Source organism: Onthophagus taurus, unplaced genomic scaffold (assembly GCF_036711975.1).
Source record: "Onthophagus taurus isolate NC unplaced genomic scaffold, IU_Otau_3.0 ScKx7SY_16, whole genome shotgun sequence".
Taxonomy (NCBI): domain Eukaryota; kingdom Metazoa; phylum Arthropoda; class Insecta; order Coleoptera; family Scarabaeidae; genus Onthophagus; species Onthophagus taurus.
Genome location: NW_027248941.1, coordinates 738,793 through 753,458, shown reverse-complemented (window position 1 = coordinate 753,458; position 14,666 = coordinate 738,793). Strand labels below are relative to the sequence as shown.

Sequence of the window (14,666 nt, the reverse complement as noted above, 5' to 3'; positions counted from 1 at the left end):
TAATGTCAAATGTCAAACGTCAAAAAGTTTGTTACAAACAAAAAAAGTTGATTATAACAAGTTTTTGGTCGAAATCGTTCAAGAAAAATGAGTATAATACGCGAAAAGCGCGAAAATTTCACGAATAAACCATCGTCGTTCCAACAAAGCGATTCGAAACCTTTAATAACGCCCGAATACGTTTTGCGTTTAACCTCAATCGCCGATAGTTATTTGTGCTCGCCCGACGCTAACGTTTACGACATCGATTTTACTCGGTTTAAAATACGCGACTTGGAAAGCGGGGCCGTTTTGTTTGAGATTGCTAAACCGATTATAGATAGTTTGGAGGAAAGCGTCGATAATCGAGGCGAAAATGAAGAGCCCGTTGATCCCAATGCTGGGAGATTTGTGAGGTACCAATTCACCCCGCAATTTTTGAAATTAAAAACGGTCGGGGCTACGTAAGTTAATGAATTAATTAAAATTAATAAATGATTAATGTAGTAATGAATTGATAGGGTTGAATTTACCGTTGGGAGCAAACCTGTCAATAAGTTCCGAATGATTGAGAAACATTTCTTCAGAGATAAACTTTTAAAAACGTTCGATTTCGAATTTGGATTTTGTATACCTCACTCAAGGAATACTTGTGAACATATTTATGAATTTCCGACGTTACCCACCGATTTAGGTAAATTTAAAAGAAAATTTTTTTTTTTTAGGTTATAAAATTTTGACGTTTAAATGATGATTTAGAAACTCGGCTAACTTCACTTCTGTTAGAAAAAAAGATGTTGAAACGAAGTGAGTGACGTTTCTAAATCATTGATAAATGTCGAAATTTTTATAACCTAAAAAAATAATTGTTGAGGTTAGATTTAAATTAAATTATCTAGCAACGTCGCTCGCTTCGCTTCTCTCAAAAAGAGAGAGAGCGAGAAGCGAAGCGAGCGACGTTGTTAGATAATTTAATTTAAATCTAACCTCAAAAAAACATTTTTTAGGTTATAAAAATGTTGACATTTAAATAATGATTTAGAAACTCAGCTAACTTTACTTCAGTCAGAAAAAAAAATGTAGAAACGAAGTGAGTGACGTTTCTAAATCATTGATAAATGTCAAAATTTTATAACCTAAAAAAAAAAATTGTTGGGGTTAGATTTAAATTAAATTATCTAACAACGTCGCTCGCTTCGCTTCTCTCAAAAAGAGAGAGAGCGAGAAGCGAAGCGAGCGACGTTGTTAAATAATTTAATTTAAATCTAGCCTCAAAAACGATTTTTTTAGGTTATAAAAATGTTGACATTTAAGCAATGATTTAGAAATTCGGCTAACTTTACTTCAGTCAGAAAAAAGATGTAGAAACGAAGTGAGTGACGTTTCTAAATCATTGATAAATGTCAAAATTTTATAACCTAAAAAAAGAAATTGTTGGGGTTAGATTTAAATTAAATTATCTAACAACGTCGCTCGCTTCGCTTCTCGCTCTCTCTCTTTTTGAGAGAAGCGAAGCGAGCGACGTTGCTAGATAATTTAATTTAAATCTAACCTCAAAAACGATTTTTTTAGGTTATAAAAATATTGACATTTAAAGAATGGTTTAGAAACGTGGCTAAGTTCATTTCTGTCAGAAAAAAAGATATCTATAATCGAAATGAATGACGTTTCTAAATCGTTGTTTAAATGTCAAAAAATATAACAAAAATATAAGAAAAAAATTTATTTTAGATTATAAAAATTTTGACATTTAAACAATAATTTAAAAACATGGCTAGCTTCACTTCTGTCAAAAAGAAAGGTCTATACTCTATTTTTTAATTCGAAGGAGTAAAACAAAAACGATTAAAAGCTGCATCTAAAGTTGTTCAAAACTTTACAACTTGGAAAAGTTGCTCAAAATGATTAAGACCGCTTTGGTAATGATTCAAAACTTGTCTAAATGTTTTAAAATTGCTCCAAAGCTATTACAAGTCGTTCAAAATTACTAAAAACTAATTTGGTGTTATTGAAAACTTGTCTAAATGATTATAAACTACTTCGTTACCGTTCAAAGTTGTAGAAAACGATTAAAAACTGTATCTAAGATTGATCAAAATTCATTTGCAAGATGAAAAAGTTGTTCAAAGTGATTAAGAACCAATTGGTAATGATTAAAAACTTGTCTAACTTGTTGTAACCTGGTACATTACTGTTGCAAGTTGTTCAAACTGCATCTAAAGTTGTTCAAAACATGTTTACATCTTGGAAAAGTTGCTCAAAGTGATTAAAAACAAGTTGGTAATGATTCAAAACTTGTCTAAATGTTTTAAAATTGCTCCAAAGTTATTACAAGTCGTTCAAAATTGCTGAAAATTAATTTGGTGTTGTTAAAAACTTGTCTAAATGATTAAGAAATAGTTCGTTACCGTGCCAAGTTGTACAAAACAATTAAAAACTGCATCTAAGATTGATTAAAATTCATTTACAAGATGAAAAAGTTGTTCAAAATGATTAAAAATCAAAAGGTAATGATTAAAAACTTGTCTAACTTATTGGAAACTGGTATATTACAGTTCCAAGTTGTTCAAAACACGTTTACATCTTGGAAAAGTTGCTCAAAGTGATTAAAAACACGTTGGCAATGATTCAAAACTTGTCTAAATGTTTTAAAATTGCTCCAAAACGATTATAAGTTGCTCAAAATTATTGAAAACTAATTTGGGCTAATTAAAAACATGTCTAAACGATTGCGAATTGTTTAATAATCATATCAAGTTGTTCAAAACGATTAAAAATTTAATTTAAAGTTGTTCAAAACACATTTACAAAATAGAAAAGTTGTTCAAAATGTTTAAAAACAAATTGGCAATCAACCTAAACATGTCTAAATGTTTTAAAATTGCTCCAAAGCGATTATAAGTTGTTCAAAATTATTGAAATCTAATTTGGTCTAATTGCAAACTTGTCTAAACGATTGCGAATTGGTTAATAACCATATCAAGTTGTTCAAAATGATTAAAAACTAAATTTAAAGTTGTTCAAAATGATTAAAAACAAATTGGCAAGCAACCTAAACATGTCTAAATGTTTTAAAATTGCTTCAAAACGATTATAAGTTGTTCAAAATTATTGAAAACTAATTTGGGCTAATTGAAAACTTGTCTAAACGATTGCAAATTGGTTAATAACCATATCAAGTTGTTCAAAATGATTAAAAACAAAGTAGTAATCAACCTAAACATGTCTAAATGTTTTAAAATTGTTCCAAAACGATTATAAGTTGTTCAAAATTATTGAAAACTAATTTGGACTAATTGAAAACTTGTCTAAACGATTGCGAATTGGTTAATAACCATATCAAATTGTTCAAAACGATTAAAAACTAAATTTAAAGTTGTTCAAAATGATTAAAAACAAATTGGTAATTAACCTAAACATGTCTAAATGTTTTAAAATTGCTCCAAAACAATTATAAGTTGTTCAAAATTATTGAAAACTTGTCTAAATGACTGGGGACAGATTCATTACGGCTAAAGGTTGTTTAAATGTATCAAAAACGACATCTAAAACTGTTAACAACTCATATACAACATGGAAAAGTTGTATGGTGTATTCTTATTCAATTAAAACTAGAACTAACACTAGACCTAGAACTAGAATCATTCGGATTTAGTTTCTAGGCGGCCAGCAACATCTCGAATTTTCCTAGTGTAATTTTTGCTTAAAACTGACCAATTTTCCTTTCTTTTGACGCTTCAATTTAAAAACACTCCTCCGAATTAAAAAATAGAGTATAAAAGCGAAATAAGCGACGTTTCTAATACATTGTTTAAATGTCAAAATTTTTATAACCTAAAAAAAAAAATTGTTGAGGTTAGATTTAAATTAAATTATCTAGCAACGTCGCTCGCTTCGCTTCTCTCAAAAAGAGAGAGAGCGAGAAGCGAAGCGAGCGACGTTGTTAGATAATTTCATTTAAATCTAACCCTAAAAAAAAAATTTTTTTGGTTATAAAAATTTTGACATTTATAAGATTTAAAAACGTGGCTAACTTCATTTCTGTCACTAAAAAGGATCTAGAAATGAAATGAGTGACGTTTCTAAATCTCAATGGTAACACAATAAAAATAATAACCTAAAAAAAATTATTTTTTTCTTTCTAGTGAATGAAATGATAGCGAATCCTTTTGAAACGCGTTCGGATTCATTTTATTTCGTGGATGATCACCTTATTATGCATAACAAGGCTGATTATGCATACAACGGAGGGCAAGCGTAATAAAAATTGGGTTAAAAAAGCATAAAAAAAAGTTTTGTGTTCGTTTTTGTCTCCGATCGTTTTAAAAAGCGATCGACGCACTCGAAAAACACCATCACCTTACACCCTTTAAGGTCTCGTCGATGTAAATGGATGAAAAAAACGTTTTTAGGCACCGTTCTTGCTGGATATAGTTAAAGAGAGCAAATAAAAAAAAAAAAAAAGGTTAAAAATGCAAAAACACGTAAGTTAAAGCAGCTTTGTCTCGATTGTCTCTGTGTGTGATATTTTTTTTATAAAACTATTATTATAAAAACATTCCGTTTTAGTAATAAAAAACTGTTTAAATCAATTGAAACCGTTGTTATTAATAAATTTAAAAAAATTGCTACCTAAATGTCTACCAAAGTAATAGTCGATCTATAATTTTCTATATCGTTGAGTCCCAATTCTTAATTGACAGTTCAAACTTTGCTTGAAATGGCGAAAAAATAAAGTTGTAAAATAAATTTGTATGAAAAGATTCCGGGGATGTTAAATTAAGTATTGCATTCAATTATTTATAATAATATTTAATTTAAAAACAAATAAATGAAAAGAAAAGATCGATGTCGGTAAGTCAGACAACTACATTTTGTTGTCATTAATTGACGTTTTAATTACTACAAGTTGCGATTTTAAGTTGTTAAAACTTTTTATTGATTTTTTTTAACCCGGCGAATCCAAATTTTGGAGCAAATCGGTTTCAGGAATGACAAGGTAAATATTTTAATTAATTTGATTAAAAAAATCGACTTAAAATAATTAAAAAACTTATTTCATTTGACACTTAAGGACATAGATATAAAATTTTACGCATTACTAAAAAAATTAACTCGTTAATTCGTTTTTAAATTTATAAAATTAATTCTTCCGTCATTAATTTATATTTAACCAAATCAAATAAAACCGTTATTATTAATAAATAAAAAAAAATCGCTCAAAAATATCTACCAAAATAAAAATCGATCTATAATTTTCTATATCGTTGAGTCCCAACTCTTAATTGACAGTTCAAACTTTGCTTGAAATAGCGAAAAAATAAAGTTGTAAAATAAATTTTTATGAAACGATTCCGGGGATGTTAAATTAAGTATAATTTATAACAATATTTAATTTATAAACAAATAAATGAAAAGAAAAGATCGATGTGGGTAAGTCAGACACCTACGTTTTGTTGTTGTCATTAATTGACAGTTCTAATTACTTGAAGTTACGATTTAAATTTGTTAAAACATTTTATTGATTTTTTTTTAACCCGGCAAATCCAAATTTTGGTGCAAATCGGTTTCAGGAATGACAAGGTAAATGTTTCAACTAATTTGATTAAAAGAATCAAATTAAAAACTTATTTCGTTTGACATTCAAGAACATAGATATAAAATTTTACGGATTACTTAAAAATTAACTCGTTAATTCGTTTTTAAATTTATAAAATTAATTCATCCGTTATTAATTTACATTTAAACAAATCAAATGAAACCGTTATTATTAATAAATAAAAAAAAAATCGCTCAAAAATATCTACCAAAATAAAAGTCGATCTATAATTTTCTATATCGTTGAGTCCCAATTCTTAATTGACAGTTCAAACTTTGATTGAAATAGCGAAAAAACCGTTAAAAATAAAGTTGTAAAATAAATTATTATGAAACGATTCCGGGGATGTTAAATTAAGTATAATTTATAACAATATTTAATTTAAAAACAAATAAATGAAAAGAAAAAATCGATGTCGGTAAGTCAGACAACTACGTTTTGTTTTTATCATTAATTGACAGTTCTAATTACTTGAAGTAGCGATTTAAATTTGTAAAAACTTTATTTAATTGATTCTTTTTAACCCGGTGAATTCAAATTTTGGTGCAAATCAATTTCAGGAATGACAAGGTAAATGTTTATAATTCAAAAACTTATTTCATTTGATACTCACGAACTTAAGACTTTTATTACGTCGTAAAACAAAAAATAAGAATGAATTAATTAGTTTTATTAAACGATCCAATATCCATGATTAATTAAATTAAGCGAAATCAACTCAAACGGGTCTTGCGTTCACCCTAAAACAAGATTCATGTCAACACAATCTAAAAAAGAATTAATCGAGTTGGAGAACCGGAAATTTTACCATCCGGGGGTCGTATTAGCCAATCTTCGAATTCGCCGGGTGTTGCGATCTTGATCGCGAATCTTTTTCTCCATCTCCGCGTCGGTTAGAGTCTCTAAAAAGGGGGCCCACTGATCGGCTTCGCTCGGGGGTCGAAACGGAACCTCAACGGTTGGTAGAGGAGCCTCGCTAAACGCATACGTTCTTTGATGCCACGATAATTGCCCACGAATCGAATAAGCAATCGCGGTAACAAATTCGCCACCTAATCCAAGCTCCGCACAAAGCTTTACGGCAAACATTTCTGGGTTATTATCTTTTTCTGACATATCCCACTCAACCTAACCTCAAAATAATTTGTAATTAACCATTACCAAAGATTAAAGAGTAAACAAGATGCGCTTTGATGTAGGGTTACCATTTTTTTTATGACCTTTATCGACCTTTAAATTGACAACCTAATTCAAAAACAATTTTTTTAGGTTATAAAAATGTTGACATTTAAACAATGATTTAGAAACGTGGCTAAATTCATTTCTGTCAGAAATAAAGATGTAGAAACGAAGTGAGTGACGTTTCTAAATCATTGGTAAATGTCAAAATTTTATAACCTAAACAAAAAAAAAATTGTTGAGGTTAGATTTAAATTAAATTATCTAGCAACGTCGCTCGCTTCGCTTCTCTCAAAAAAAGAGAGAGCGAGAAGCGAAGCGAGCGACGTTGTTAGATAATTTAATTTAAATCTAACCTCAAAAACAATTTTTTTTAGGTTATAAAAATGTTGACATTTAAACAATGATTTAGAAACCTGGCTAAATTCATATCTATCAGAAAAAAAAGATATAGAAACGAAGTGAGTGACGTTTCTAAATCATTGATAAATGTCAAAATTTTATAACCTAAAAATTGTTGAGGTTATGAGATTTAAATTAAATTATCTAGCAACGTCGCTCGCTTCGCTTCTCGCTCTCTCTTTTTTTGAGAGAAGCGAAGCGAGCGACGTTGCTAGATAATTTAATTTAAATCTAACCTCAAAAAAAATTATTTTAGGTTATAGAATTGTTGACATTTAAATGATTTAAAAACGTAACTAAGCCTTGACGTCACAGAGATGGGAGGAGCTTATACCGACTCCAAACAATTTCGTTGCTAACGGTAAATCACTAGATGGCGCCAGCTCCTACGCGTCTTTCTCAAATGACATTTTCTGACGTTTCATTAAAACAAAAATTAACTCATTTTGAGTTAGAAATAAAACTAAAATTACAAATTTTTTAGGTTACACCGTGCGTCAAACACTAAAATGTTATGCCAACTTAAAATATCACAAAAAAAAACTTTTAAACTTTAATAAAATTAATTAAAAAATTTCTAGTATTAGTTTTATTTCTTATTCCATCGACAAAAAAGTCTACGAATACTTTGTAACTAAAATAATTTTTTGTTTCAAAGTTTTCAACCCTGCCGTTACCATGGTGATTTATCAATAAGCACCGACATCTTTGAAAAATCACCTGTATCATCAAAAAAACGTTTTATAATAATTATATTAAACAATTTTCGCATTAAAAGAAGCTGAATGATCCGTTTTTAAAACAGAGTAAGTACACTTATTACAAAATAACCTATAAAAATGACAGTTAAAATTTTAAATGTCAAATATTAACCACACCAGCTGACATTAATTTCGTATAAATGATGTTTAAAACGTGTTATTCTTCTAATTAAAAAAAAAACGACGACTTTTGATTTAATTACGCGTTAATATAACAAAAATTCAATAAAGTTATTAAAAAAATTAATGCTAACAAATTTCACTAGATGGCGCGTCTTCTTCAAGTGACGTTTTTTGACGTTTCATTAAAAAAAGCTTTATTTAACTCATTTTGAGTTAGATATAAAACTGAAACTAGAAATTTTGAGGTTATGTCGTGCGTCAAACACCAAAATGTTATACCAACCTAAAATATCACAAAAAAAAACTTTTAAACTTTAATAATTTTGATTGTTAAAGAGAAATTTGTTTAGGTTGTTGTTATTTCTTTATTAAGTTAATTCGACCTAATTACGCGTTAATATAGCAAAAATTTAATAGAAAGTTATTAAAAAAAATAATGTTATTAAATTTCACTAGATGGCGCTAACTCCTATGCGTCCTTTTCAAATGTCATTTTTTGACGTTTCATTAGAAAAAAATTAACTCATTTCGAGTTAAAAATAAAACTAACTAGAAATTTTGGGGTTATGCCGTGCGTCAAAGACTTAAGATTTATTTCTTATTCCATCGACAGAAAAGCTTACGAATATTTTTTGTAACTAAAATAATTTTTTCTTTTAAAGTTTTCAACCCTACCGTTAACATGGTGATTTATCAATAAGCACCGACATCTTTAATTTAAATCTCATAACCTCAACAATTTTTAGGTTATAAAATTTTGACATTTATCAATGATTTAGAAACGTCACTCACTTCGTTTCTGTCTTTTTTTTCACAGTAATGAACTTAGCCACGTTTCTAAATCATTGTTTAACTGCCAAAATTTTTATAACCTAAAAAAATTGTTTTTGAGGTTAAATTTAAATTAAATTATTTAACAACGTCGCTCGCTTCGCTTCTCGCTCTCTCTTTCTTTGAGAGAAGCGAAGCGAGCGACGTTGTTAGATAATTTAATTTAAATCTTATAACCTCAAAAATTTTTAGGTTACAAAATTTTGACATTTATCAATTATTTAGAAACGTCACTTCGTTTCTACGTCTTTTTTTCTGACAGAAATGAACTTAGCCACGTTTCTAAATCATTGTTTAACTGTAAAAATTTTATAACCTAAAAGAATTGTTTTTGAGGTTAAATTTAAATTAAATTATGTAACAACGTCGCTCGCTTCGCTTCTCGCTCTCTCTTTCTTTGAGAGAAGCGAAGCGAGCGACGTTGTTAGATAATTTAATTTAAATCTCATAACCTCAAAAATTTTTAGGTTACAAAATTTTGACATTTATCAATTATTTAGAAACGTCACTCACTTCGTTTCTACGTCTTTTTTTCTGACAGAAATGAACTTAGCCACGTTTCTAAATCATTGTTTAACTGTCAAAATGTTTATAACCTAAAAAAATTGTTTTTGAGGTTAAATTTAAATTAAATTATGTAACAACGTCGCTCGCTTCGCTTCTCGCTCTCTCTTTCTTTGAGAGAAGCGAAGCGAACGACGTTGTTAGATAATTTAATTTAAATCTCATAACCTCAACAATTTTTAGGTTATAAAATTTTGACATTTATCAATGATTTAGAAACGTCACTCACTTCTACGTCTTTTTTTCTGACAGAAATGAACTTAGCCACGTTTCTAAATCATTGTTTAACTGTAAAAATTTTTATAACCTAAAAAAATTGTTTTTGAGGTTAAATTTAAATTAAATTATGTAACAACGTCGCTCGCTTCGCTTCTCGCTCTCTCTTTCTTTGAGAGAAGCGAAGCGAGCGACGTTGTTAGATAATTTAATTTAAATCTCATAACCTCAACAATTTTTAGGTTATAAAATTTTGACATTTATCAATGATTTAGAAACGTCACTCACTTCGTTTCTACGTCTTTTTTTCTGACAGAAATGAACTTAGCCACGTCTCTAAATCATTGTTTAACTGTCAACATTTTTATAACCTAAAAAAATTGTTTTTAAGGTTAAATTTAAATTAAATTATTTAACAACGTCGCTCGCTTCGCTTCTCGCTCTCTCTTTCTTTGAGAGAAGCGAAGCGAACGACGTTGTTAGATAAATTAATTTAAATCTCATAACCTCAATAATTTTTAGGTTAGAAAATTTTGACATTTATCAATTATTTAGAAACGTCACTTCGTTTCTACGTCTTTTTTTCTGATAGAAATGAACTTAGCCACGTTTCTAAATCATTGTTTAACTGTCAAAATGTTTATAACCTAAAAAAATTGTTTTTGAGGTTAAATTTAAATTAAATTATGTAACAACGTCGCTCGCTTCGCTTCTCGCTCTCTCTTTCTTTGAGAGAAGCGAAGCGAGCGACGTTGCTAGATAATTTAATGTAAATTTAACCTCAAAAAAAAATTTTTTAGGTTATAGAAATGTTGACATTTAAACAACGATGTAAAAACGTGACTACCTTCACTAAGTCTTGACGTCACAGAGATGGGCGGAGCTTATACCGACTCCAAACAATTTTGTTGCTAACGGTAAACCACTAGATGGCGCTAACTCCTAGGCAACTCCTGGCACTCTTAGTTTCATTTCTTATTCCATCGACAGAATGAATATTTTTTGTAACTAAAATAATTTTTTGTTTCAAAGTTTTCAACATAGAAAATATTTATATTATAATTATTATTTGTAGGTTATGTTTGTTATTGACATTTAAATTGAAATATCTTCTATCTCATTTCAAAACTAGATTTTCTCACTCTAACATCGCAAATTGTTTACTCTTTACTCTTTTTACCATAACTTTAATTAAAATTCACCTGATCCACTAAAGATGTATTCCCAACGTGAATATTCAACTTAATAATAACCCTTTGGTCGCAAGATTCCTCAATAATCGCCGGGGGCTCAACCGGAAATGCATCAATTTGTTGTCGGATAGCTTGTGAAATCGCCGGTACAAAAGTCAACGGATTCAAATCTAAATCGTCGCAAAGCACTTCAGCGAATTGCTCCGGCGAAATCATACTCTCATTTTTATTCCACGTAAAAGTATCGCGCAATTTTTGCCCCTCAATCTCCATATCCAACCGAATCGGAACTAAAACCTCCATTTGCGAGGCATTTTCAATATTAACCTGGGGATCGGTGTCGTCGAAACACAAAGGAAAAGTGCGTACTTTCTTGGAATTAACTCGATTTCGATTAATCGGGGTTGCTTGGGGCACGGCGTCTAAATGGCTTGAATTTGGTAACGAAGGGACCCATTGCATCGATTTTTTCGATTTGCTTTCGCGTGGTAAAGGTGGATCGGAAGTGTGAACCGAAACCGCTTTGTATTTTTCATCGTTCCCCTCAATTATATCTTCGACCTCATTCGCTCGGAGAAGAGATACGCTACTAGCCAAGACGTGTTGGCTCAATCCAAGATCGATGAGGCGTTTGCGTTCTTCGTTGGTTATGGAACGTCGGTACATTCCCGGGTAACGCTTATAAAGGGACCCCCGGAATAAACGGAGATAATTTCCAACCTTAAAATTACCCCGATTAATTTATTTTTGATTTGTAAGTTTTTGGAAAAATTCAAGATCATCATCATGGTACTAAAAAATCAACGATTTTTTTTAATCAATGTGAAATGACCCAAAAAAACACGTTAGAAATTAAAAGAAAGTGCGGAAAAGTGTAGAATATACCGAAAAATGAGTTCTAGTGATAGTGACTCATAATTAAAATGGATTATTTTAAAATTTAATCATTTTGATGAGATTAGAAATGAAAAATCCTTTAAAATGAGTCCAAACTCGATGGGGTTACCTTTAAAAACGAATGTTTTGTAGATGGCGCTCGTTGAGAATCCGCCATTTTGGAAAAATTATTTTTAAAGATAACCCCATCGAGTTTGGGCTCATTTTAAAGGATTTTTCATATCAAATTTGATAAAAATAATTATTTAAAAAAAAATTTATTGCAATATTTTCAAAATGGCTAATAATTAAGACGAGTTATTTTAAATTTAATTAATTTGATGAGATTAAAAATGAAAAATCCTTTAAAATGAGTCCAAACTCGACGGGGTTAACTTTAAAAACGATTGTTTTGTAGATGGCGCTCGTTGAGTATCCGCCATTTTGGAGAAATTATTTTTAAAGATAACACCATCGTGTTTGGGCTCATTTTAAAGGATTTTTCATATCAAATTTGATAAAAATAATTATTTAAAAAAAATTAATTGCAATATTTTCAAAATGGCTAATAATTAAGCCGGGTTATTTTAAATTAAATTAATTTGATGAGATTAGAAATGGAAAATCCTTTAAAATGAGTCCAAACTCGACGGGGTTATTTTTAAAAACTAATATTTCATAGATGGCGCTCGTTGAGAATCCGCCATTTTGGAAAAATTATTTTTAAAGATAACCCCATCGAGTTTAGGCTCATTTTAAAAGATTTTTCATATCAAATTTGATAAAATTAATTATTTAAAAAAAATTAATCCACTTATTTTCAAAATGGCTAATAATTAAGACGGGTTATTTTAAATTTAATTAATTTGATGAGATTAGAAATGAAAAATCCTTTAAAATGAGTCCAAACTCGACGGGGTTATCTTCAAAAATGAATATTTTGTAGATGGCGCTCGTTGAGTATCCGCCATTTTGGAAAAATTATTTTTTAAAATAACACCATCGTGTTTGGGTTCATTTTAAAGGATTTTTCATATCAAATTTGATAAAAATAATTATTTGAAAAAAATTTAATTAAAATATTATCAAAATGGCTAATAATTAAGACGGGTTATTTTAAATTTAATTTATTTGATGAGATTATAAATGAAAAATCCTTTAAAATGAGTCCAAACTCGACAGGGTTAACTTTAAAAACGATTGTTTTGTAGATGGCGCTCGTTGTGAATCCGCCATTTTGGAAAAATTGTTTTAAAGATAACCCTATCGTGTTTGGGCTCATTTTAAAGTGCTTTTCATATCAAATTTAATAAAACTAAGCAATAAAAAAAAATTTAATTATAACATTTTCAAAATGGCTAATAATTAAGACGCGTCATTTATTTATAATTTAATTAATTTGATGAGATTAGAAATGAAAAATCCTTTAAAATGAGTCCAAACTCCACGGGGTTATCTTCATAAACAAATATTTTGTAGATGGCGCTTGTTGTGAATCCGCCATTTTGGAAAAATTGGTTTTAAAGATAACCCTATCGTGTTTGGGCTCATTTTAAAGGGCTTTTCATATCAAATTTAATAAAACTAAGCAATAAAAAAAAATTTAATTATAACATTTTCAAAATGGCTAATAATTAAGACGAAATGACCCCAACCTCAATTTTGACATGTTTGTAATTCTCGTGAAAAATCCTTTGAAATGAGCCCAAACGTGACACATTTAATTCCAATATTACTGCAGATATAAATAACTTCCGGTTTGAAATGTCAATGTCATTTTGATCTATTCTTAATTTTTATAAAATGTGTTAAAATTTGCTCCAAAAACAAAAATATAACAAAAAAAATCACGAATTAAGGTTGGTATTAATATTTAAAAATTAAATTGTTGCTAACTTCAGGTTTAATATTTTTTATTCTATCTTTTTTGTTTTTCCAGATAAATGCGTCATGTTTGGACTCATTTTAAAGGTTATTTTATAAAGATTACGAATTTAACAATAAAATTAAAGTTGACATTAACACCTGAAAGTTTTTTTCTTAGCCGTGCGTCGAAACTGTTCCAAAAAGCATCAAAATTATTTTTAGGCGCAGGGCTAAAGACGATTTTTTCTAGTACTAGGTCTAGTGTTTGTTCTGGTTTTAATTCAATAAAGATATGCAACACAGTGAAAGAACACCATGAAATTTTCCATTTGTCTATTATACAGGTGTACAAAAAGTATGGAATAATGGTTCTACAGCCTAAACTTCAACTTATATTATAATTATTTTCCGCATATCTTGGTATAGAAATAAAATAATGATGACGACATGAATGTGTTTTTTAACCTGTATATTTTAAGGTTTTTGGATTCCTTTTGACAAGGTGTTGCAAAACGCCATAAGGAAATAAAACAGTAACAGTATTAAATTAAATGTTTAAAATATTGTCCATTAGTTTCAAGTAACTTTTTTTAATATAAGTTGAAATTAAGGCTGTAGAATCCATACTTTTTGTACACCCTGTATGATAACTAACTTCAAGTTTAAAATGTCAACCTCAATTAATTTTCCTGGATTAAAAATCCTTTAAAATGAGTACAAACACGACATATTTATCTTCAATATTAATGAAGTTTAATGGTAAACAACGACATTTTAGTCGTTGTGCTTCAAAAACCGTGATTTAGTGATTTTTCGGTAAGTTTTACATTTTTCCGTACCTTTCTTTATTTATAACGACTTACTTAAGTGATTTCCAGCCGATTTTTAAGCGACATGATGATTCTTAAATTATACCCAAGCTTTTTTTTAATCACCTCGGATCCAACGCAATAATATTCCCCATTTTCTTCCAATTGGAAACTTATCGGTTTATCGCCAAACGTTCTAAGACTCATTATAACCTCAATAAACCTCGAAAGCGTCACTCACAAAACAAAAATGACAAAAATCCATGTG

General features: G+C 29.3%; 2 protein-coding genes and 1 long non-coding RNA gene across 4 annotated transcripts; 2 read left to right on the top strand and 1 right to left on the bottom strand.

The window, feature by feature from the left end:
- Positions 1 to 87: 87 nt before the first annotated feature.
- LOC111415363 (unc-119 lipid binding chaperone) lies at positions 88 to 4,571 on the top strand. Its single transcript, XM_023047012.2, has 3 exons — positions 88 to 443; positions 501 to 673; positions 4,125 to 4,571. The coding sequence occupies exons 1-3, from the start codon at positions 88 to 90 to the stop codon at positions 4,238 to 4,240; spliced, it is 645 nt and encodes a 214-aa protein (XP_022902780.1). The 3' UTR covers positions 4,241 to 4,571.
- Positions 4,572 to 5,710: 1,139 nt separating this feature from the next.
- Positions 5,711 to 8,084, top strand: LOC139432499 (uncharacterized). Its single transcript, XR_011642276.1, has 2 exons — positions 5,711 to 6,148; positions 7,416 to 8,084. It is a non-coding gene; the product is annotated as an uncharacterized lncRNA (long non-coding RNA).
- Positions 6,232 to 14,607, bottom strand: LOC111415324 (SWI/SNF related, matrix associated, actin dependent regulator of chromatin, subfamily b, member 1). 2 transcript variants are annotated; one of them, XM_023046941.2, is made up of 4 exons: positions 14,525 to 14,607; positions 10,857 to 11,567; positions 6,375 to 6,706; positions 6,232 to 6,318 (listed from the first exon to the last, which is right to left on the bottom strand). In XM_023046941.2, the coding sequence occupies exons 1-3, from the start codon at positions 14,603 to 14,605 to the stop codon at positions 6,383 to 6,385; spliced, it is 1,116 nt and encodes a 371-aa protein (XP_022902709.1). In that variant the 5' UTR covers positions 14,606 to 14,607; the 3' UTR covers positions 6,232 to 6,318; positions 6,375 to 6,382. The 2 variants fall into 2 exon arrangements, with proteins under 2 accessions (XP_022902709.1, XP_022902708.1); XM_023046940.2 differs by having other exon boundaries at positions 6,387 to 6,706.
- Positions 14,608 to 14,666: the final 59 nt, after the last annotated feature.

Excerpts from the sequence above, each read along its gene's own strand:
- LOC111415324 (XM_023046940.2), bottom strand. The coding sequence starts at position 14,605 with ATGAGTCTTAGAACGTTTGGCGATAAACCGATAAGTTTCCAATTGGAA. Across the intron at positions 11,568-14,524 it reads ATTATTGCGTTGGATCCGAG|GTTGGAAATTATCTCCGTTT; the intron begins GTGATTAAAAAA and ends GGTAATTTTAAG. Across the intron at positions 6,319-6,386 it reads GCTAATACGACCCCCGGATG|GGTGAACGCAAGACCCGTTT; the intron begins GTAAAATTTCCG and ends ATCTTGTTTTAG.
- LOC111415363 (XM_023047012.2), top strand. The coding sequence starts at position 88 with ATGAGTATAATACGCGAAAAGCGCGAAAATTTCACGAATAAACCATCG. Across the intron at positions 444-500 it reads TTAAAAACGGTCGGGGCTAC|GGTTGAATTTACCGTTGGGA; the intron begins GTAAGTTAATGA and ends ATGAATTGATAG. Across the intron at positions 674-4,124 it reads GACGTTACCCACCGATTTAG|TGAATGAAATGATAGCGAAT; the intron begins GTAAATTTAAAA and ends TTTTCTTTCTAG.